Source organism: Rhyacophila brunnea, unplaced genomic scaffold (genome assembly GCF_057557595.1).
Source record: "Rhyacophila brunnea isolate RB1 unplaced genomic scaffold, BYU_Rbru_1.0 scaffold_3, whole genome shotgun sequence".
Lineage (NCBI taxonomy): Eukaryota > Metazoa > Arthropoda > Insecta > Trichoptera > Rhyacophilidae > Rhyacophila > Rhyacophila brunnea.
In genome coordinates this window covers 17,844,164-17,867,964 of record NW_028232965.1, presented here as the reverse complement: position 1 = coordinate 17,867,964, position 23,801 = coordinate 17,844,164, and the positions used below count along the sequence as shown (strand labels likewise).

Genomic DNA, 23,801 nt, shown 5'->3' with positions numbered 1-23,801 from the left:
ATATTGCGAGTCCACGATTTCAAATACATTTAAAAATACACCTGACACCTTTCAAGACTCGCAAGTGACTAAATTAATTAGTGAAGGTGTTACCTACCTATAATTCAAATATAATTCGCAAATCTACAACACTTGTCATTGCTGGTCATCAAGGACGTGAAGTCCAAGGACAACGGAAGTAAACTAGACATCGCAAACCCACAAAAAAATGCAGTCCTGTTAAACCTTCACGTTAACTAATACAATTTGTTTCCAACCAGTGAGCTGAATTTTTTAATGGAAAGATATGTATTTCCGACATTACTAAGTTCAGGTATTTATTTCTATATAGCAATACCTAATGATTCTCCTCGATTTGCCGCCCTTCGAGTAACTGCCGCCCCCAAGTGACGCTCAATCTGCCTACCCCCACGGGACGTCACTGTATCGATGCATATATTAATATTTATTAATGTCAGCATAAACAAAAATGTTATAAATACTTTGCAAACTGTTTTCAGATTAGCAAAGAATGGACAGAATAAATTATGTTTGTCGGTTTAACAGTACGTTGGACCAAAATAGACTTGGAATAACTATTTTGGCTTTATAATTAATAAGTACCTATGTCAGGATAACACAAGGCATTTAGAATAAGTCTCTCTACCAGATATTCATTATACTTCTTCCCCATGGTCAGCAATCGGCAAACTCTTAGTTAGACCATAGGAGCCAAATATGAATGGCACAACGGTTAAAAAAAATTCGAGAGCCATACGTAGGTATATTTTTATAAATATGATTTATTTAAGTAAATGAATTAATTACATTTTATAATTGTTTATTTATTAAGTGAAGAAGATTTCCCGAATAAAAATAACGTAAATAGGTATATGCTTTTATTGTTGAAATTATAAATATAATTTTTACAGAATATGAATTACTTTCAATTTTCACGCATTCTTTAAAACTAATGTGAGCAATAACCTTACTTGCATTTCTTTTGAGGGTTTCTGTATGTTTGGTATGTAACTTGTAGTTTTTAATTTCAGGCTCGACTCCAAATTCTCATCGGTTATTTGGCTTCTCTATGCTATTTATATTGTTCATGTTTGAAAATGATTGTTCACATACATATTGTATAATAGACTCGAATATGAGTACATAATATATTCCATGTATTAAAATCGTATTGTCTACCTTATGTAGATCTTTTAGAGCGCTCCACTTGTGTTGTGAAATTCAATTGCATGGATCTCTCTCCAAATCCTCAATTTTGGTGGAAAGACCTACAAACTTGGAGACCCATAACTCTTTGCTTGTTAAATCCACCAATACAATTGTATTTCAAAAGTACTCTTGTCAAATGGACAAAAAAATAATTAGTCGACTTTTGCAATGGGCAGATTTAATACAACAGTCATACCTTTTTGCATCAATCACCATGGAGGAAGCTCGCGAAATGTCATTATATAATGTATATAATGTCAAAATTTAAGTGTACAAATAATGACAAAAAATAAAAATTGTGAATTTTGCAAAAGTTTTTGTAAAAAATGTGAATTGGGAATTTGGCAAAGAGCCGCACGCCAATACCCAAAGGGCCACACGCGGCTCGCGAGCCGCGGTTTGCCGATCCCTGCCCTAGGTTAAATCGATTGACGAACAGATTGACGTGGTAGCTTAGTACAAGGGAAAATCTACCTATTTAAAAATCATAGTAATGCAAATTTATGTAGGTACTCTGTATTTTGCTTCTGAGTATTCCCAACCACCAACTGAAACGCACTTTACATTGTTATGTTGTTGAGGTCCTTTTCATAAAAACAGAGTGAATACATTGTGAATCCAAAACTCTTATTATGTTGTTCGTTTCTCATAAAAAAATCCTTTGTTAAAAATAATGATATTTTTGTACTTACGCTGTTTACGTGAATATATTTTCTGCACTGTTCATATTTGCATAGCTTACAATTGTATCGATTGGAGTAGGTATTGAGACAATAAAGTATTTCCTACTTGAGCAAATAGAGAATGCAAAAATACATCATTAATCCGTAAACAATCATCTAAAAGGGATATAATAATATATAATATGACTTTCGATATAAACATTCGATTTTATTTTGTAACATTGAATGATGATTGTTATTATGGATAAAACATGATATTATAATATTTTCAGTTAATTATGGATAGGGCTTGTGACTTTTCAACATTTTCCATTTTTCAAGATTCGAGAATTGGCGAAATAAAGAATATTTGTTTTCTCGAGAATTCTCTAGTTTCTCGAAAAATCGACATTATTATGAAACTACCTCTTCAAGCCTTTTTCCATTATTTTCATATTTTTTTCACTGGGAAATCAAGAGCTTCTGTTACAGGCGATTATTTTTAATTCCGGTTACAATTCTCGAGATTCGAAATTGGCCTTTTCTGGTAATTTCTCTACCTCTACCACAACCTCTAGTAATGAAAACCTATTTTTATTGTGTAAGAAACACTGTAAACTACTTATCTTTTTTTTGATTTTTTGGAATCTGAAATCTTTCTACCTACTTAAACTGTCAATATTTAAAAGTGAAGATATCCATCAATTATGCTTCTCTTTACGTTAAGTTAAATACGTTGATAAAGAAATAAGAAACTATAGGTACCTACCGATCACTGAGTAATTTATGAAAATAACTTTAGAATAACAACATTACTTTATTTTATAATTAATTGATTATGTACGTACTGACTGGTGTTGTATCCTCCCATGATAAAAAGAATAACAACCATAAATCCAACCACCAACGTAAAGTATTAATGTATCTTTTTACTAGAATCACATCCTGTACCTAACTAAAAATAATTTTATTAAAGATGACAGTAGTTATAGGTACCTACTTACTAAATAAATTTGGTGTTTTTATGGATGTAGGTAAGTATTAAAATATAAAAAAACACTAAATAAACACATTAATTTTACCACGTACCTACACCATTTGGAAAACGCTACTGTAGAGCGTCACACTGCCTTTATCTTTAGCGATTGGTAGGGGGGTCCGCCAAAAATCCTAGCCTGGGGGCTCGCTTCAGGATGTGGGGGCCATGGTTAGAATAGAATATAGAATAATTATAATAAAATTGGAACATGGCAATCTGCAATGCTCCATAAACAAAGCGAATTTTTAATCTTAATGATACGGCCATCTCTTTCGGGTAAGATAACTCACGGATACGTCGTACAATTTACATGTTACCAGTGTATACATCTCCCACAAGTATAATCTGGTTTATCTTATTTGTATATATTATATATAGTGCATCACATTATAGGACATGTCGTAACTTATGTTGTATATTGGCACTGAAATTGGCAGCGTAGGCGGAAGGTAGAGGAAGTTGGTGATCTCGTCTCGAAGTACTCACGACCTGAGCGGGCGCCAAATGGATTTGAGGTGTCGCATATATTTCCCAGCCACACCTGAGTCCGTCCAATATGCCCGAGTGTAAGTTTTACAGGTAAAATAAATCTTCGAAGGAAAGTTGCTTTGCTTGCCTATAATAAAATGTTGGAAGGTATTATTTTCTGAAATTTGAAAACGCATTTTCATTTAATATTTCACAGGAAAAGGTGTCGAAGAAAATGTACAATAACCACGGATATATTATTAAAAAAAATATAGTTTTTATTACAAAGGTAGGTAGGCACCACTATTTTATGGCATAAAATAGTATTTTAGGCCATAAAATAAAGAAAGCTAAACCATGGCTAAACCCATAACGCCAAGAAAAAAGTATTTTTAGCTATAGTCTATGATTTTTAGTGTTTTAAGTTAGGCCAAAACATTAAAATTTGTATGAAATCGCAATGAAAATAATAACAACGTTGTTTATATACGGCCACGATGACCGAGAGTAAACGTGTCGGTTTATAATGTCGTCGGTTCCGGGTTCGAATCCCGGGTCTGGAAAATTCACACGTTGTTTTGCAATATTCAAGCCCGAATATGGACCAACTATGTTGATTTTATTTGTTAATAGGTATGTACAACCTAGGCCAAACTCTGTGGAGGGCCATATTATGAGCTTCTTATGATCAAACATGGTGATTGTAATGTGATTTTTTATTATACCAGTAGGAATCCAATGTACATTTTATTCAAAGCGATTGGTTACACATACTGGTTGAATCAGGGAACTAAGAGTTAATGGAAACTGAAATACCTAACAGGTGTGGAGTAACAGGCAACCGATCTCGAGTGTGAATGGATATGGGATAAACTTAAACGCGTGTCAAGAATACGCTTGTCCTTCGTTCTGACAACGGCTCTTGGTTTATGCAATGACGCTCATTCAATATTGGTGTATTTGAAGGTCGCAACACACACTATTGCACGTCTATAATGTGTGGGTTCATTTTCGTAGGACACTCACACATTCAAAACTTTGGTTAAAAATGTAGTGTATTGTATAGCCTATCGGAATTCTATTTATTAATCTGTCCTGTGGGTTAAATCCATTGCGACGAATTAATAGGTTTGTATGTGTTGATGTGAATGCTCTGAACTATTTTTTTAAACGTATATTACCTACTTATTAAATTAACTATTTTTTTATTCATTCACAAGATTTAAGAATGTAACATTCTAATTATTGAACATACATAATTTTGAAAACACTTCTGAGAAAATATATTCGGGTATCTCGGGTATTTTTCAAAAAGATTTTTTCTATTGGTTATAATATATTTTCTCAGAAGTGTTTTCAAAATTATGTATGTATATTAAAGTATGTATACTAAAATCATGTTTACTTATTTAATTCTTAATGATTGAGGATGAAAGAAGTAAAAGTGATATTATTTCTTTCATATAATATTATAAACGTTTTAACTTATTCCATAAATTAAGTTTTCATAATGTGTATGTAAGATTTGATTCGAATAGTTTTTCTATTCAATAGAATTATTATTATTTGTGAACGATTGACAATAATAATTCCATGGCTTGCCGCAAGTACCTACAAATACCTGCCAGTATAATGTCGTCCGCATGTCGTGGGCAATCGACAAAAATTATACGTTTCGTCGAAATGTTAAAGAATATTAAATTGGATAATAGTACGGGCGTCGGCGCAAGGCAAATGGGTACAATTTTATTATAAGGGTAGCCTAGCTACCACGGTTTACGTGACGTATAATGCAGGGGCAATTTAATTTCTTGCGCCTCCCCTTTACCTATAAAGTATCAATTATTTTTTTTAAAACGTCGTCATACAGTGTAAAGTTGGATAAAGTTAAAAAAATATTGATAGCTACCCTTTTCTTTTTTCCCTCTGTGTGCTTTCTCTATATTGCTAAGATTATCAGTCACATTGATATCTTCCTTCCAGTAGACTGATTGTCTGAATATTTGTCCGTTTATTTAAATTTTGTGTGTGATTTACTGCTATCGTTGCATATCATTCAGGTCCATGGCCGACTTCACAATCGTTCTCCAGGAATCTTTATCTCATGTCTGTTAAGTGTGATGTAGACATCTTAGTATAGTTTTGAATGATGATTGGTATTTTATTTTCTAAAACTCTTTCTTTATGCACTGAGGTTCATGGTTGCGACATCAGTCCCGTGCAGCATCGCTTCGGGACACGGAAGTGTGGAACTAAAATCTTTTCATTCTGACACGTTAAAAGCGTCATGGAAGGCAGCCGTGCATACATGGCGGGTGGAAATGGGGTAAATCAAATCATGGTGTTTAGGCGATTGGAAGTAACCACATTGACTCCTGACCACTACACGAGTCAGCTTTTGACAATTTTGCGGACGTGAAGATCTTTTCACATAGTTTTGTTTGTCCGTATTGTTTTAGCTTTGTTTATTATATATTATCTTCTATATCATTAAATTCATTTATTTCTGTTGTATCCGTGCCTCTCTCTCCCATGGCACTTTTTATTAAATTACGTCATTTAGTAAACTCTGTCAAAGTTCACTTGAGAGCGTGGCGATATCTGTCTTGGTTATCAGCGCCTGAGACATTCCCAGACGTAAACAACTGCTGATGCTTCACATCCAAACGTAGGGCCTCGTGATACGCTCGATTATGATCGAGAATATTATCTCACTGACCTCATCAGGCAGAGGGAGAAGCCGCACCGCGAACCTCTCATTTTGGTCGATATACCAATGCTTGCGACCACTGTTAGCGAGAGAATACCTCATCTGACCGGAGCAATTCTGGCGTCAATTTGTGTGTAAAGAACCAAACTAAGTACCTAATACAAAAATAATCAATTATAATTTTTGACTACTTTTTTCCTTGTGAAAAACTGCTCGGCACGTCAGACAACCAAGAAATAATACCTATTTGGGAAATTTTGGCACTCGTATGTAAAAAAGTTCGCCAAACCTGGTCTAGGGCCTAGACTCTAGCGAGGGTCTGTTGAACCTAATAATATTTATATTTACTAAGCTGGCTAAAATTAATAATACCTTGCTGACTTCACCTAACTAATATTATTTTCGTACTGGCGACAAAGCTTTCCATGTTATTATTTCCAACGGTAGAACAGCAAAATATCAATCGATAATGTTTATCGAACTATGTAACCAATATAATGTCTACGAGTGTTTTATTACACTAATTATGTACGTATTGAAATTACCTAAAAAATCATGAAGTATGCTTTTGACATATTCATCGTATCAATGAAAAATAACGTGATAATAATAACTACTAAAAAGTCATGTGTGTAGTAAATTAGTCATTTATGTTTGTGTTCGTGCGTTGTATTTTTTAAAGCTTTACGCTTTACGTACAAAAATCAAAGGCTTTCATTTTATCATCTACGAAATTTCTTTGTGTTTGCACGTTGGTAATTTCATATTAACATATAATTATGTATAATATTTTATTTTTCAGAAGTTTCGACCTGCTGTTCTAAAGCTACCGGGTCCTGTAGTACAGTTTGCGGAAAGGTAAAAATATTTTTCAATATGACATTTATAATATGTTTTTAAAACAAGCAAACAAAAAAGAACAAGTGTCGAGTTACAAATAAATAACACAGTGGGTAAAAAAAAATAGCGACATATTATTATTATTTATACAGTAGAAACAGTAAGTCTACTGAGTGAATTACCATACCATATTTTACAAAATTATAAATTAATGTCCATATGAATTCACCCTCACGTAGGTTGAACATATTATCGAGAGCCGGTGAAAATTACTAGAACACAACTTACCAATTGGCATCACACTTTGCATGTTAGTTCTACATATTGTTAAACAAACGACTTATGTCCTAACTTCATAGCCACGTCGAAATTATACATATCTTTTAAAGCCACAACTAATTACATTAATAATTCGGAATAGTGTCATAACACTTAGTTTTGAAATCATATTAAAGTGAATAAGACATATTTTCCGCAAGTTACATAATATTCTAAGTAAGGACAAACCATGTATTCCTAGTCTTAATATGCCTGGAATTTAATACTATAAGTTATAAATATAATATCGATTTATTTCTAGATATCCTCTAACTTTATGCTCCCTATACGTTGTATATTTACATAAGTATATTATTTTGCAGTGAATAAATGATTTAAATAATTGTCATCGCAAAATCAACTATGTACTTATATTTGGAATTATGTCACTGTTATTGGCTAGGTACAATTTATCACACTGGACACAAATATATATTTATGTATGTATAAAAAAATCTCCGATACATTGCTATGCCGATCAGGTTTCGAAGCTCTCAATTGAGGTTTAAAAAAGGTGTTCATATAAATAATTCATCACGCACTCTGTACAATGTGAATCAATGGCGCGAAGGTCTAAAACTCCACTAGCGTTATGTCGAATTTATACATGCAAATTGAGTAGTGATAATCCTTGAGATAATGTGGCAACCCTGAACAATGGTATAAAAGGGTTATTTTAATGAAATGTAAATAAGTTTAATTGTTATATTATCTTAAGTGAAATGGCACTTATTTTTATAATTTAGCAGTAACAGCGATGATTACAATGATAGCTGTATAATTATATTGAATTCATTATTTTGTATAGATTATATATATATTATACATATATATATATATATATATTACGTATATCAAACGTAGCGTTTGAACCGCCGTACGTCAGCTGTTGATGTATACCTGCGCTGGGCATAGAGGGATACGCAACGTCTAGCTAGTGATTACGTTGGAGGACAGTTTTAGTGCTTTTTTGTATTGAGAGCGCTTCAGTAATACCTACTCTGGTTGTGAATGGCATGTAGGTACACCAGGTAGGTGGGTAATAGCATTTGCAGGATTTTTATTTTCACTTCGGTGGAGCCAAAATGGGAAAAGACCTTCTCTCTCACAATATTATGAAATGTACTGAAATTTAAGTAATTGTTCCTCATAGATGCCAGCTGGTTTCACTGGCTGATATGTCGAACTAAAGGTCAAAGGACTTAAGTTACTTTTTGTGTCTTGAGTTTTGAAGTCAGCTCTCCATTCCTGTTCAGGTAAATGATGGTCAAAAACATAACAGACTTCCAATAACGGATATGGCATAGAAAGAAGAAGAAGCCGTGGTTTAATGCGCAATAGATTCGACAATATAATATCTAATGTGGAAAAGTTAACACGTTGACAGTGGTTAAATTTTTTGGCCTACTAAAACTTTTACAATTTACATCATATTATATTATAAGCATCTGGGTTTATATCTCACCTCACACATTGTCGATGCTTTAAGAAGGCTATACCTCAGCTGAGGCATGGTCTAAAAAGATCGTGACTAGGCGATGCGCGGATTGTGCAAACGACGCGAGCCGAACGAAATATAATTTGTCATAAAAATTCAACATACGTCCTTTTTATGTTATGTTTATTATTATATTCGTAATGATAATAGTATATTCATTGACATGTTTTCTTTTTCAAGTACATGCGGAACGTTTTTTAGTCATCTCTATACGATTTAATATATTCCTCCGACGCCACCACAAAACAAATTGACGTGCAGACAGGTCGACTAGTGCTCTTCGAATGGCAATGCGGCCGAAATTTCGTTCCACATACAGTTGAAAATTATTTGCCGTGATTATAGTCAACTATTTTTTTATTCAATTAATAATTCACAACCTTTAATCACGTAACATTTTTAATGAATATAATATGTTATATGCTTATATGATATTATATTCATTCATATGACTGTTATTAATTAATTTTGTCGTAAAGCACATAGGTTGGAATTTAATGGATGCTCTGAGTGCCGCCCGGTACAACTTATGTTTCTGAGATATTTCCGAATTATGTATGTTCAGTATGTTCAATAAATTTAATATAGCCACATTTGATCAGATATTTCTAAATTATCATATTACTTAAAGGAAATGGACAAAAATAACCAAGCTTATCTACCTACATCTTTTTAAGAGTAGAGAGCATTGTAGGAGAAAATATGCTCCGAATGCAAAAATACATTGTGTGAATAAGAAGGTATACAAATGTAGTCATTTTGTGGAAAAGATAACGTTGTATGCAAGATTTTTTAGCAATTTGAAACAAGTCGGAGAATTTTTGTTTACAACAAAACAATGCGATAAAAGTCATCTCTAGTGGAGTCGCCGCAATTTTCAGTTGTGATTATTATGCTGCGAAGTTTTTAATGCAGACTGCCAGAAAAAAGGATACAACATTTTATTATGACACAATTGAAATAGTCATTAAATAACACTGGTACCTTACTCTACAGTTGCAATTTGCATGTGTGTATTCCGTGTTGGTATTAAAATGGAGCGTTGTATCTTGTTGGGTGATTTGAACTTAAAATAAATTTTGTGTTTTTGAAACGTGATATTTTACTTATATGTATTTGATTATTGGGTTAAAATAGTGTATATTTAAAGGGATCTTTTTCCGCCTGATTCGTTGTCTTAAACTGGCGAATTCAAGAAACTGAAAGAAAGCCAAGATCTAATACCTACATTATAATATTATACTATTGCAATCAAGAGGTTTTTTTTGTATTAAAATGGAAACTATTGGTTATATATATGAAGATTATGTCTGAATATTGAAAACATGACTAAAATTGAAAATATTTTTTACAATTATACGTATGTATGCTCCTCCCGAGGAGGAGGAGTAGTAAAGTATTCGTTGAATTACAAATGTTTGTTTTCAATATCGCAGTGATTATGTAATATTTTTGAATAATCTAGTGAATAATATATCCGAGCGTCTAATTGTCCGGATACGAATATAAAAATATATTTTGATGAAAAAAAAATACAATCGTATCAAAATGCTAGGATTATAATGGTATGAAAAAACAAGGCTTTTAGCTTTTCTTTGGCAATGAGAGAAAAACACGTAAAAGCTCCCGTAAAAAGAAATGTGTGAAATGAAAGTTAAATACTTATATTTTTTGTATTTTCCCATTTTTATAATTAAGTTGCGTGGGTATAATACGTACGTACTGGTAAAAATTTCTGTTTTAGTAAACTTTCACAATGAAGTGAAAACGTACAAAAAGCTTTTTCACAAAAGAAAATTTAATACGATTTTTATAAAGGTATTAAGTTAACTAGGTAATTCAATTATTATTTTTTATGTTTGCGTTTCTTTATACATAATTTTTATACTTTATACCTACGCAAGATTTTGTACATATTCAAAGAAAAATAATATGCTCAGAGTTGACTTTGTCCTGCATGTAATTATTGTTTCCTGAATTTATTTATGTCATAGTAGTCATAGTACGGACTTTCAGCCAAAGCTTGTTAGCACTACGTAATTAAGATTGAATAAATCGTCACTGTTCTGGCAGAAGACACTAATTCGAAAAAAATGACATATTGAGTTAGTTATACCAAAATGTTCCTTATTTCAATCTTTACCGTCTGGAAACCTTCTTAATAAATAAACAGTCTTTATTTTAAAGTCATCCTTTTTACGATTACTTAATAAACTCACATGATAGACCATTTCAAACATTTTAACAACTTCAAAGTCAAATTACTCAAAACTAGTATTCTCCAGTTAGTGTGTTCTGCCACAACAGAGACGAAATAATAGTATATGTATAGGTACTACGTACTAACTATTGGGTAAGAGACAACGTAATCGTCATTATTCTTTGAATTATTAACGATATACCTTGTCAGAGCATATTAATAAACCACTGCAGATTTCGTTTTGACCTACGTTATGTAGGTGGTTACATGTAAATTGTACGTAAAACATTTCACCTTGGCACAGTTCGCCGTGAGCTTTCTATCGGAAAGAGATGACCGTATACTATACGGTCTCCAATTTTATTATATTCAATAAGAATATTAATTGAATTTTAATAGCTGATTTTGGCAAAATTCATGAATTCAAGAATGAAAACCTAACCTAACCAGTGATCTATTCTAAACTAATCCAGTGTATCGTTTTTTTTTAATGTTTGCTGCTGGTTTCCTGTAAAGTGTAAGCCGACAAGAACCGAGTTTTATTTAGACACCAATTTAGTACTATACGACCCAAAGAAGTTGGACGGTCTTTAATATATGGCGATATATTTCCGATATAACATTTCACGGTGAAGTGTGATACGGCCAACGTCTGTAGGTACCTACGCTTTTCCTGTTGTGGTACTGTCTGATATCTATAAATTAAATAAAAACGTGCTAGCATAAATCCAGGCTCTATCGGTAATATCTAGTGAGAACTATTAATTACTTAAATGTGATTTTATAACGTGTCTATGATGACCTGTACTTAGGTACACCCTGCCGCAATATGAGTGAATAAATTATGTAAAAAAAAAAAGATAGTATGTACATCCCAACTTTGACATATTTTATTGAATTTTAAGTGTCAATTTGAATTGTAATATGTATCAAGTATACTATTAGTAATGTTTTTGATACCTACTCATTGTGATATGAAGCTAATTTTTTGTTTAAAATCTGATTGGAAGAATTGAATGCGGTTTGTATATAGTCATATTATAATGTACATAATATATTGTTAATAAGAAGACACACGCTGCTGTTATCCAGAACAGCGACGGTCTAACTGTGCATACTGCATACACATATTGTCATTAAATATTTAGTCAGATACATACTATATGACAGTGATGCACGACATAGTTTATCAATTTTTTAATAAAAATGTTCGATGGTCGCATAAGGCATACGAATTGCGGATAGAAATATTATATTCTTTCCCGATTCTAGACATTAATATTTGATATTAATCAAAGTCATGTGAAGGAAACATTTATTTGCAGCGTGAACGTGGCTAAAGAATTTTCTTATAACTGCGAATGAAACAATATTAGTTTTGCCTAGAATTCTTATTTCTGTCACATTGTTTGGGATATGTAATGTTTTCCACCAGCTGCAATCAAATTTTAAAATAATCGAGATAGATGCGTTGTGACATCCCTCAGAAATGCCAAGAGGCACAGAGAGCATACTAAATATTTCTTTATTTCGAAAAGAAGCGAAAAACACTGTTTACAATTTGGCGCACATCTATCGTTATATGTAGCGAGGTTATTAAAGCTCTACCTGTGTACACTACAGCGTACATCAGTTCTATCTTTTGAATCATAATAAACTTATCTTTCATAATCGTAATTTGTGGAGCTACATTTCGGGTTGGATCCTGGTCTTATCAAGTCGTCTTCCCCTGACCAGTATATCATCCGCAATTCTTCTCCAATCCGTGATTCCAATCGATCATGCATCTCGGGCCATGCTATCTAACCACCGCAATTTGGGTCTCTCAATTCAGATGGCTCCGCATCAAAAACTTTCCGGACTGGTCGGTCCAGGTTCATTCGTTGAACTTGACCAGCGCATTTTAGTCAAGAAGTTTTCATGATTTGAATTATATTGAGTTCCCCAAATTCATTGCAGACTTTGCGGTTGTGACATATGCGCCACACATATATTATTATCACTCTCAGGATCTTTCGTTCGAAAATAAAAAAACTAAGGTAATTATTTGGTATGATAGGAAAAATATTCGAGTATTTAATTTAGTCAGTGGGCTGCAATACAATGCAGTGCGGGTTGCGCACTACTGCTTTAAGATAATGTCGCATCTGGCAGGATCAGTGCAGAACACTACAATATTTGGCAGTTTCATCTGCATGCACAGGGACTGTATATAACTATATAATTATTATTATTATTACAAACATAAATTGAACGTAGTTATGCAGAATGTAACCAGTCCACAATAATGTCGAGCTGAGATAATGGCACTTTAGCAACAACATGATATTAAAAATGCATGTAAAATTGTAAATAGTATTTTATTTCAAGAATATTTTTTTTGCGGCTTGGCTATTTTCAGCAGAACGTAGAGAAAACCTTCTCGCATCTGATCTATATCATATCTCATTTTTTATGTTTTGTGGACTGGCTACTTTCTGCATAACTATGTCCAATTATAACAGTGGTATTCATAAATTTGTGCTTATGAACTAGGCATCATGATGATATATTTCGCTGTATGGTATTTGGAAAGACTCGATAACAAACGATTATTGAAATAATTGGTGTCAGAAGTGGATGCTGAGAGTCTCGTTACCGGCCAAGTGAACAAACGACAATCATAATCGAATTTCACCTTTTTTTATAGACAGATCAGTTTGCATATGTCGGATTCTCCATGTTTTTAGTCATATATCCCGTAGAGGAGATGTTATATAACCTGGAAAAGATCGTGGTATTTGGTAGGAGTGAACAAAGAAGTGCACTAGACCGATGGACGTACCTAACAGAGGGTACCACGGAATTTCCACCAATTGGCTCTACGTATCTTTGAGTGCCGAGATGGGTTGAGCTAAGCTATGGAGAAGGCTGTCTACTCAATGTAGGTATACCCAATCGTCACAATGAACAAGAAAATGTAACATTGACTTTGAATGATATTACAATGCGAAATCTTTAAATAGTATGACATTTTTGGTGTATAATCGTAGATAACTTAATAATATTGTATGTGAAAAGAAATAGTGCACACTTTGGAGAAATATGGAAGATTCGCATATTATTACATTAGATAGTAATTGTAATTTCATGAACAAATTCGAATACAGGAAAAATACAGATCTTACATAAATGTATAACATATTATTAATTTATCTATATAAAATCTTGACATTTACTGTAAGGATAAAATTTACGTAGTAACAGGTAGACTGTGGTGATTTTCCGTGAAATTGAGAAACTATGTAGACAGTTACCTAAGATAATTTCTAATTTCGCGATAATGGAACACGACCGTAAAAGGTTCACTTAATACGTTAATACTAATTATCAGAAAGCTCTTAGAATTTCACTTTTAATATAATCTGTTTAATTGTGCGCCTGTTTTTAACCTCTGCTTTTAACCCCAGTTAATAGCTTTTATAGTGCGAGCCAAGTATTAAGTTAAGGCTTAATGATTCGGAACACAGATTACCTTGGAACAAGGATGCAGGGCGATTTGGTTCCGAGCCAGACACCACCGATATCATAAACACAGCCTACTACAGGCTAAATACTACACTATATAATAATTATTCTCTGCCTGTATTGTATATTACTATGTAGTTGTAGTCTTATCCACCGCGTTAACCATTAACCATTCTTTGGTTGCCAAATTAGAGAAACTCACTTCATAATAATTATGCAACAAAGCATTTAAATTCACAATATTTTTTGTAGAGCATCCATTTTTTACCTTGACTGTAGTGTTTATGAATTTAAGGGTGAATTTGTCCCATTAATACTATTAAGAGTATCTATGCATGTGATTATAATGAAATCCTTTTTTCTAAAACCTAACTATAAGATGATGCCGCGAGCATAATGGGGGTTTTCGGATCCGGACCACCCCCAGGAACGAAAAATACAAGTTATTGAGGTGAACAGAATATTACATTACATCTTCTCCTTCTTCGTGACATCGTGAGTCGTGACCCGGATGATTTTGCTGCCGAATAGCCGTCTCAACGGGTTGATCGTTGCCCCCTTGTAATTCTACGACACACAAGGCCTGTTTCATGCATTGGCGAAACCATCTTGAGGCATCCAATGATTGCTTTAATATTATGACAAAAGACAAGACAGTGCGGATGATATAAATGGACACTAATGATCTTAATTATGAGCATTAGGCAACGCGCATGCGTGATTATAGCTGCGGGCCAGGTGTTCATAGCCAAACTCAAAAAGCAAAGTGTCTGGGTATGAGGAATGTACCAGGAAACGTACATCGGGGGGGGGGTTTAAGCTGCGAGAATGTATGAGCAGTAGGCGGGGTAATTGTGAAACTCCACCCCCTACCGAAACCTTATTACAAATTATTAAAAAAATATTACCTTACCACCCTCTTAGCAACCAATAATAGTGGATTGGATTACGGATTTCTTCCGAAATTACTTTTCATACAAAACAAAAACATTTAAAAACAATTAACTGAAAATGAATTCAATTCTACTTAAAGATGGCTAAAAGTATTAAAAGAATGCATTGGAATCGTGTTCTGATATATTCTAAAAGTTTCAAATGTCTAGCTAGTCGGGAAGTTAGTTAAAAATCGATTGCAAGATTTGTACTGGATAAACAACCACCGGACAAACAAGAATACGTGTTAAGAAAAACGTGGAAAATATGTGGATGTCCACACACAATTTTTATGTGTGCGCGGCTGCGTCTGACAGTTCTAATAATTGATGAATTGATTAATATAATAATTAACTGAAATAAAAACATACTGATATTATCACACAACGAAACCGTCCTAACGATTAGAATTTTATATGACATTTTATCAATTATTACAGAACTACGCTTTGCTGACTTTTCTGACCGTTTGAATTGGATCGCGTTATGTATACTTTTATTCAGATTATTATTATGACAGCTGCTGGTCCATGCATTTGAATAGGTGGTTAAAAAAATCAACAACGTACAAATATGAATTTAAACAATTCTATTGAGAATTGAACGAGTTTGAAATAAAGCACCATGCCACATGAAAATAAATATTTAAAGCATGTTAACACAGTTTCGCGAGCACATTTTCTATAATTAGTGCATAATATAATCTAAACGTAAACTAAATAGAACATCATGCTAACAAGGATTATCACTAATAAAGATAAGGTAATCAACCTACGCTGTAATTGTTTATAACTAGTTCTTCTCCAGACCTTAATTCGATAATACTGTTTGATTAAGGCATCCTATTCTAACCGAAGTCTGGTACGTAACGTGTTGAAAATTTTGTGATTATTTTATGTTACGAGTATTAAGTCTATTGTAGATAGGTATCTTACGGGTTAAAATTGTATTGACACATTGTCATCATTATCATCGAAAGTCGGGGTCGATCCACTGCTGGATGAAAGTCTCCCCTAGATCCTTCCACTCTTATCGGCCCCTAGTTATTCGCCGCCACGTACATCCACCGAAATCCATGAGTTCGTCTATCCAACAGGTTTTAAGGCGTCCTTGTGGGCGTTTAGTGCCCCTTAGGTAATTAATACTGCTTAGGTATTACATTCCATCACATCTCCTATTCTTGTCTGCTTCCGTATCCATTGTTACTTTTATCGTTATGCATTATGCCCAACATGCACCTTTCCACACCACGTTACGTTAATGGTAATTTTTGGATTTTTTTTAGATTAAGCGTCCATGTTTCACATGCATACGTGACTTGACTGTTAAGTAAATTTACATTCGTGTGGATTGATTGAATTTTTCGTAATTTGAATTAGAATTAATTATTATGACTTATTACCTACTCATCTACATTACTTGAAGTATGTTACTACGATAATTAATGTAAATTGCAGTGAAGGGTGACTTTTGGAAAGAGGTAGGCTGTGGAGATCTGATAAAAAGAACACACTTGTCAGGTATACTACACTATACGACTCCATACTAGGTGATTATTTGAAGCCTACCTTCTTAAGAAAAATAATTTTTAATTGCATATTGACTTATTTATGTAATCGCTTGATTATATTTTCTATAAAATAATTTATTTTGCCAACGAGAGATGCCGTATGTGTAGGAATGTATTACACAGCTAATTACAAAACAATCTGCAAAGGTTTTAAAAAATATACCACAGCGAGCCATCTGTCTTGACGTAAATACAGGTCGGATTATGTTTCAAATAATTCTCAATTTTTTTCATATGGACTTTACGTCACGTAGCCCCGCCCAGTCTATAGAATCGTATGAACTAAGGTAAGCTCCAATCGCAGAGCCTAAAACTAAATAATTAATAAGTAATTAGATAATTCTAGGGTGTTTAATGGAATATTAATAAATATAGACTGTTTTTAAAAATAAAAAGAACTTTTATCTAATGATTTTTGATGTGTATAAATGTTTTGAAAAAATACGTTATGTAAACTGATCGCTTAATTTTATTTCGTCAGTGAGTTTTTGAAGTTTCATTAATACATTGGATGATAAAATCGCGCCCAGCGCGTGACGATTAGGTGGTCATATAATTAGCATGCTATTTAAATGTAAGTGGTAAATATAAAGTAATTATCTAGTCAGCAGTCAATGTGTTATTGGTGAGTCGTTGTCATTAGTGTGTACCTATTCATTAGTAGTAATATCGTATTATCTTCTTATTTCTCGTAAGTATACGTGACAAGTGTGTTCTTTTTATCAGATCTCCACAGCCTACCTCTTTCCAAAAGTCACCCTTCGCCACTGCTATTAATACAGCGCTTACTGAATATTTATATATGACGTCTTGACAATAAAAAAATATTCAATTTAGTCATTACTTAGTCACCACACCGGGTAGCACATTTATTTTTTAAGTGAAAAGAAAGATGGCATCCACAGTTGTTTCCCGCGTAAATCCTTCTTGGCGCGAAAGAACGATACAGTTTTGAAACGATGATATTTTTATGGGCCGCTTTTTGGCGTATTTATTTACCGGCAGCGAGCGAATGGGCTCCCGTTTTTGTAATAATTAACACTGATAAAGCGATTTGAAATTGAGAGAAAAGCTTACTCGAAACGTCTCGTCATTCCAGGCGTCGGGCGTGACTTCCAGGAATCCGGTAACGAATGTGTCTCTTCTGAACATCGCAACGTATGACGCGAGAATTTAATCGCCGCTCGCGACTCTGAATACATAAATAAATAATTTTAAATATTATACTATTGTACTGCCACAGAGATAAAAGTGATGTTACAATCAGCATTACGTTTGATATAAAAATAATACATTATTTCTCAATAAGTCCATCTTAAAGACAATAGTCTTCAGGGTGGATCGATTATTCTCTAAATCAGAGGTAGTCAATCTTTTTATACCTACCGCCCACTTTTGTATCTCTGTTAGTAGTAAAATTTTCTAACTGCCCGCCGGTTCCACAGTAATGGTGATTTATAAAGTAGGGAAGTGACTTTACTTTATAAAATTTATAAAGCAGAGTTATAGCAAGACAAGTTAAAGCATATAATAATAATTACTTGCCAAAAACTTTACGTCAGACTTTCGCTAAGTTTGGCAGAATAAATCTTTATAAAACAACTTACTGTAGTATATACTTTGCATGCATTGAAGCATGAAGCGGTCGGTTTTTAAAACCCCTACCGCCCACCATGAAAGATTGAACGCCCACTAGTGGGCGGTAGGGACCAGGTTGGCTACTCCTGATCTAAATGATCAATTCTAGGTAAGGCACACTATTAAATTCTAATTATTGTTCATACTTCGAGTGCAATATGGTAAACTGATGATTCTTTCACATTAATATACAATTACACGGTAATACGTACGTTAATTTATTTGAACGTATACAATCGAAAATCTTCATTAAAAACAATGTTTTCAAACAACTTAAAAGCTTGCTTGTATCTAACTCATCAACTAAAAGTAAATCAATTATCCTGGCTGTCCCGTTGTCATCTTAATTGATGTGTGCAGCATGTCTGTTTACGTATCTACGCCTTTTATGCAATCATCATGCACCCAGTAGATAGAAGATAAATAGATAATCTTATTAGATGTAGGTATTAAAAGGTAGGTAGTAAAAAAATATGTAGATAACAGTGGGGTGCGATCCATATATGCAGTAGGTGTAGATGCTCAGCATTCCCAGAAATAATTGATATTATAATAATATTATATTGGAATTTATTACAAAATTTTTCCTTCAAAAGGTATTATTAATTTATTACTAATATTACGTACGTACCTATCTATTTCATTATTTTCAAAAAAATATATCAGAGCTGCTATACTGCAACACCACATACCCATGCGTCATTGGCAGCCCGTCAAGATTCGATTAGTTACAAAATTATAAGCAGATATGTAGAAAATAGTATGTATACTTATATATATTTTTTAACAGTATCCCTACAAAAAAAAGTCAACGCACGCCACTGGTATGTACCTACTAGAGTCTGTCTTCTATAAGCTGGAGTGCCGGTTTCCTCCCGCTTCAACATCCATCCCGTTCCCTCATTCCCGTTCTCCATTGAAAACTTGCAACAGTTGAACGCGATGGCACAATGCTTTCCGCGTGACGTGTACGCCAGTTTATAGAATACTCTAGTCAAGTCTTCTTATCGTGCCATCCCCTAGCGGAGGTCGGCCACGATCAGGACGATCTTAGCTTCATTCACCTGCTACCCGGAAAAGTTCAGTGGAGCTGTACTTGTACCAATCATGGAGGTTCTTAATCCACGAAATGCAGCGTCATCCTCTGCTACTCTTACCGTTGATCTTTCCTTGAATGACAATTTGGGGAATGCTGTACATACGTCTGTCCTCTCATAATGTGGGTGAGGTACTGTAGCTTTATGGTTTTGATACTACGCATAACTTCTCGGTCCTTTGCCATTCGATTGAGAACTTCAACATTATTTGTCACCCGGTCAGTCCAATGAATTTTGAGGATGCGTCAATAGGTACGAGTAATAGGAAAGGTCTAAAAATTATAAAATTTATATTTTACATTTAAATGACATTTATCCCCCTTGAGATTGTTAACGATGTCAATGTGAGATACCTATAATATTACGTGGAATAAATTGTATTTTTATTTAAACTAAAATACACAAGCGTATTGCATTTTATAATAATGAAAAAGTGAAAACATATTTATTTGTGTGATTTTAAAATCTCCAACTAACACACATCAGTGTTGATTCTCTTTATAGTGACTAATGGTATGAGTCGACTTGTCTGCCCACTGTCATTTCAGTGTTTTTGCAAAGAATGTGCAAAAGCCAATGACCTTAACAATAAATAATATTATAATATTTGTCGTGAGTTTTGCGACACCAATAAACCACAAGATAAAATTTTATTTTAAATAGTTGCGGTAACGTATAATCAGCGCTCGAAATGGAAAATTTTACGAACCGGAGCGCTCGATAATTTTACGAAAATATCTACTACATTAATTATTGTAAATGTGATTTATAGAATTAAGTGTTATTTTTTATTATATGAAATATCTAGCTCAGACGGTCAAATTAATATTCCCACGAGACGGAGCGATTATTTTATGGATTTTATGAACCGGAACGGCGCTCCGGTGCGTTCCGGTCCATTTCGAGCCCTGCGTATAATACCTATGCATCTTTCGTAGTGTGCATACATAATATACCTAATACGTAGTGATATTATATTAACTATTATTTTGTTTAAAATATATTATTTTACCTGCGCGTGCATTTCGTAAATGCATATTATGTTCAGTTGAAATAACTTCTTATTGTTTTATTAATAACCGTATTCTTACCAACTTGCATTATTTGCTTATAATTTCAATCGATTCGGACACTACCAAAGTGTGACCATAACAAGGGGGAGAGCTGTGATATTTTAGTTTTAAAACACTTGATACCATTTTGGAACGGGTTTAGTGTGGTAGCTTTATGGCAGAGTAGAATTGAAGCATAACAGATATTTATATATAGCTTATAGTTTTCACTTTTTGATACAAATAATGTACTTACGTGTTTGTCATGTTTGTGATAGTTAATTTAAATATCTATATTCATAGAAGTTGAAGGAACGGATCTCGACGATATGTCTGAGAGGAATTCTGCAGTTTTTTGGACATATTATCAGGCGCGGACCGGACAATCTGGAGAGACTGGTAGTTTTGGGTAGCCTCCAGGGAAGGCGAAGCAGAGGAAGAGCGTCTGCGCGATAGAGCGACCAAGTGAAAGAGCTGACTGGGGGCACCATCCATTCTGCCCTGAGAGAAGCGGAAGATCGAGAAGGATGGAAAGTCTTTGTCGCTCAAAGGATGGCGAAATTTAAATGTGGTCACGATCCTCAGCCATGAGTGCACGACCAAGAAGAGAAGATTCATAATATGTTGCGTGAATTGCAGTTAATTTTAATAATACACCTGGTTATTTCTTCAGCATCACTTTCATTTTACTGATGAAAGTAATATTTTTAATTTTACTAAAATTTTAAAAGTTTAATTCATTGACTCAGCGTTTAGACAGACTTCCATGATTATGTTGAGAAGTTATTTTTTTGAATTTCAATAAATTTTATATATTGTGCGTGCGTAAAAATGTCCGCACAAATAATCTCGGCCTCCGCACACAAAAAATTGTAAGAAGTAGTTGCAATGGCAGATTTTTGGATTGGCGTACAATGATCAAAATTTTATCAAGTACACTTTTTTCGCGCTATAATAATTTAACGAGATCATTTAGCTACACAAAAATAGTGCGCATATAATTTATTTGCACACAATTTACTGTTCAGATGAGTTTCTGATCCGCGTAGACATACAGTATAAAAATTATCGGAAATGTTGACGTCGACATCTGTTTTGGATTATACAGACAGAGTATTTTGGGACTGATCACATTTACTGGGAACTATGTAATAAAAATTAACAAACGTTTGTTTCTCAGCATAAAAATAATACTAGTTAGTTGTTATAGCCCTTAAGTCACTTATTGCGTCGGCCTATAATGTTGTGGGTTCCAAGTTCGAATCATGTGTTTAGCGAATACACATTGTTTTTCAATTTGTGTTTGAGTCAGAGTATGTATTTACTAGTTTACAAGTTATATACTAACATCGATTTCTCGTAAACATATAAAAAATCTGTTAATAATACAAACCTCCACTCTGCGGGGGGCCACATGATCTTATAAGGAACGGACATTGTTGAAAAAAAATGTCATATTCTAGACCAGGGATGGGCATACCATGAGGTCAACGAGAGCCACATTCTGGATTTTCATATTTATAAAGAGCCATCCATAGTCACGTTCTCACATATTATTAAATACACAATTTCAAATTTAAATACATTTCTACACAAATCTTAATTGCTATATGAAGTAAGTATAAAAAATACATATATTAGAAAATAAAAAATGAGAAAGAAAACACAAAATAATTAGTTCAAAATTTATTTAGTAAAAATAAAATATAATAAAAAGTTTATTTATCATTAGATAAATCTCTAAAATTTCATGTAAAATTTGTTACAGCCGTTCGCAGCAAATCTGTCATATGCTCGTTTGTTAGCTGTGAACGATGTTTTGATTTTACAAACTTCATAGAGGAGTAGGTATAACGATTCACTACTATATGTTGTACCGAAAATGGAAAATAATCGGCAAACAGCTTTCTTTATATTTGCATATGCACACGCGGATACACCAATACGTGCGTCTTTGACAGTTTCATTCATATACGCGCATCTTGTCCAGGGCACGAAATGGACAGGAATGCACCGGAGCGCCGTTCCGGTTCGTAAAACCACCAAAATTATCGCTCCGCCTCGTGGACATATTAATTTGACAGTGAGCTAGATTTGCCATTTAACGTACAAATCTAAAAGTTTGCCCACACTGGTAACCTCATTAAATTTCACGATAATTATTAAAATTTGTTCGACCAAAAATTATTTTAATCGAAATTTAATGAGGTTGCCAGCAACTTGTTGCCAATGTGGACACGGCTTAACACACTTATTTTTATAAAATACACAAGCAATTAGATAACTATGTTAACATTTTCATAAAATATTGAGCGCTCCGGTTCGTAAAATATTCCATTTCGAGCACTGATCTTGTCACTTACAACATTTAGAAATGAAAACTCGCGAAAATACAAGTATTATGGGGAAAGAAAATACCTATATTTTTATCAAGAGATATTGGGAGCCGCACTTAAGCTCACGAAGAGCCGCATTTGACCATGTCTGGTCTAGACTCTAGAATCTAGATAATGGTGTACTATCGACTGACGAAAAAGTAATATAAGTAATTATTATTATACTTTTTCTAAACTTTACCATTTCATAGGTAATTTTTACTTAATATTATTTTAGAATATAGATTCATAGAAATAAAATAAAGATTTATCAATGCAAAAATGAACACACTGATCTTCCCATTATCGTTGGTTTAATTATTTATTCCAGTTTAAAAAATAGAAACAAAGTGAAAAAATACAATAAATTTAAAAAGTGATCCAAATATGTCCAATCTGATTTCTACTACTCGTAGATTCTAAAAGCGGCCGAACGGCGAGGTACTGCGTTGAGTTAAAAAGATACCAACAAGGCAAACCTATACGAAAAGGGCAATTGGATTATTCTATTCCAGGACCAAACATTCGTAATAAATTGTAGTTATAGTGGGTAAGGCACGTACGAAGCAGGAAATACTCTGGAAGAACTACCGCTAAATTGATTGCAAAACCGGAACCGCCTACATACAAAGGTAAAATAAAAATATCATTCATAAACCTACCGAGAAGTTGATACCAAGCTCTC

The 23,801-nt window shown here is 33.6% G+C and overlaps 1 protein-coding gene across 1 annotated transcript in view; it reads left to right on the top strand.

Annotated features, from left to right (window-relative positions):
• Reck (Reversion-inducing-cysteine-rich protein with kazal motifs) overlaps positions 1-23,801 on the top strand; it is a 168,159-nt gene that overhangs the window by 7,978 nt on the left and 136,380 nt on the right. Inside the window, exon 2 of the mRNA XM_085952763.1 lies at positions 6,891-6,946. Within this exon, the coding sequence (XP_085808889.1) occupies positions 6,891-6,946 (56 nt within the window). The remainder of the gene's footprint in view (positions 1-6,890; positions 6,947-23,801) is intronic.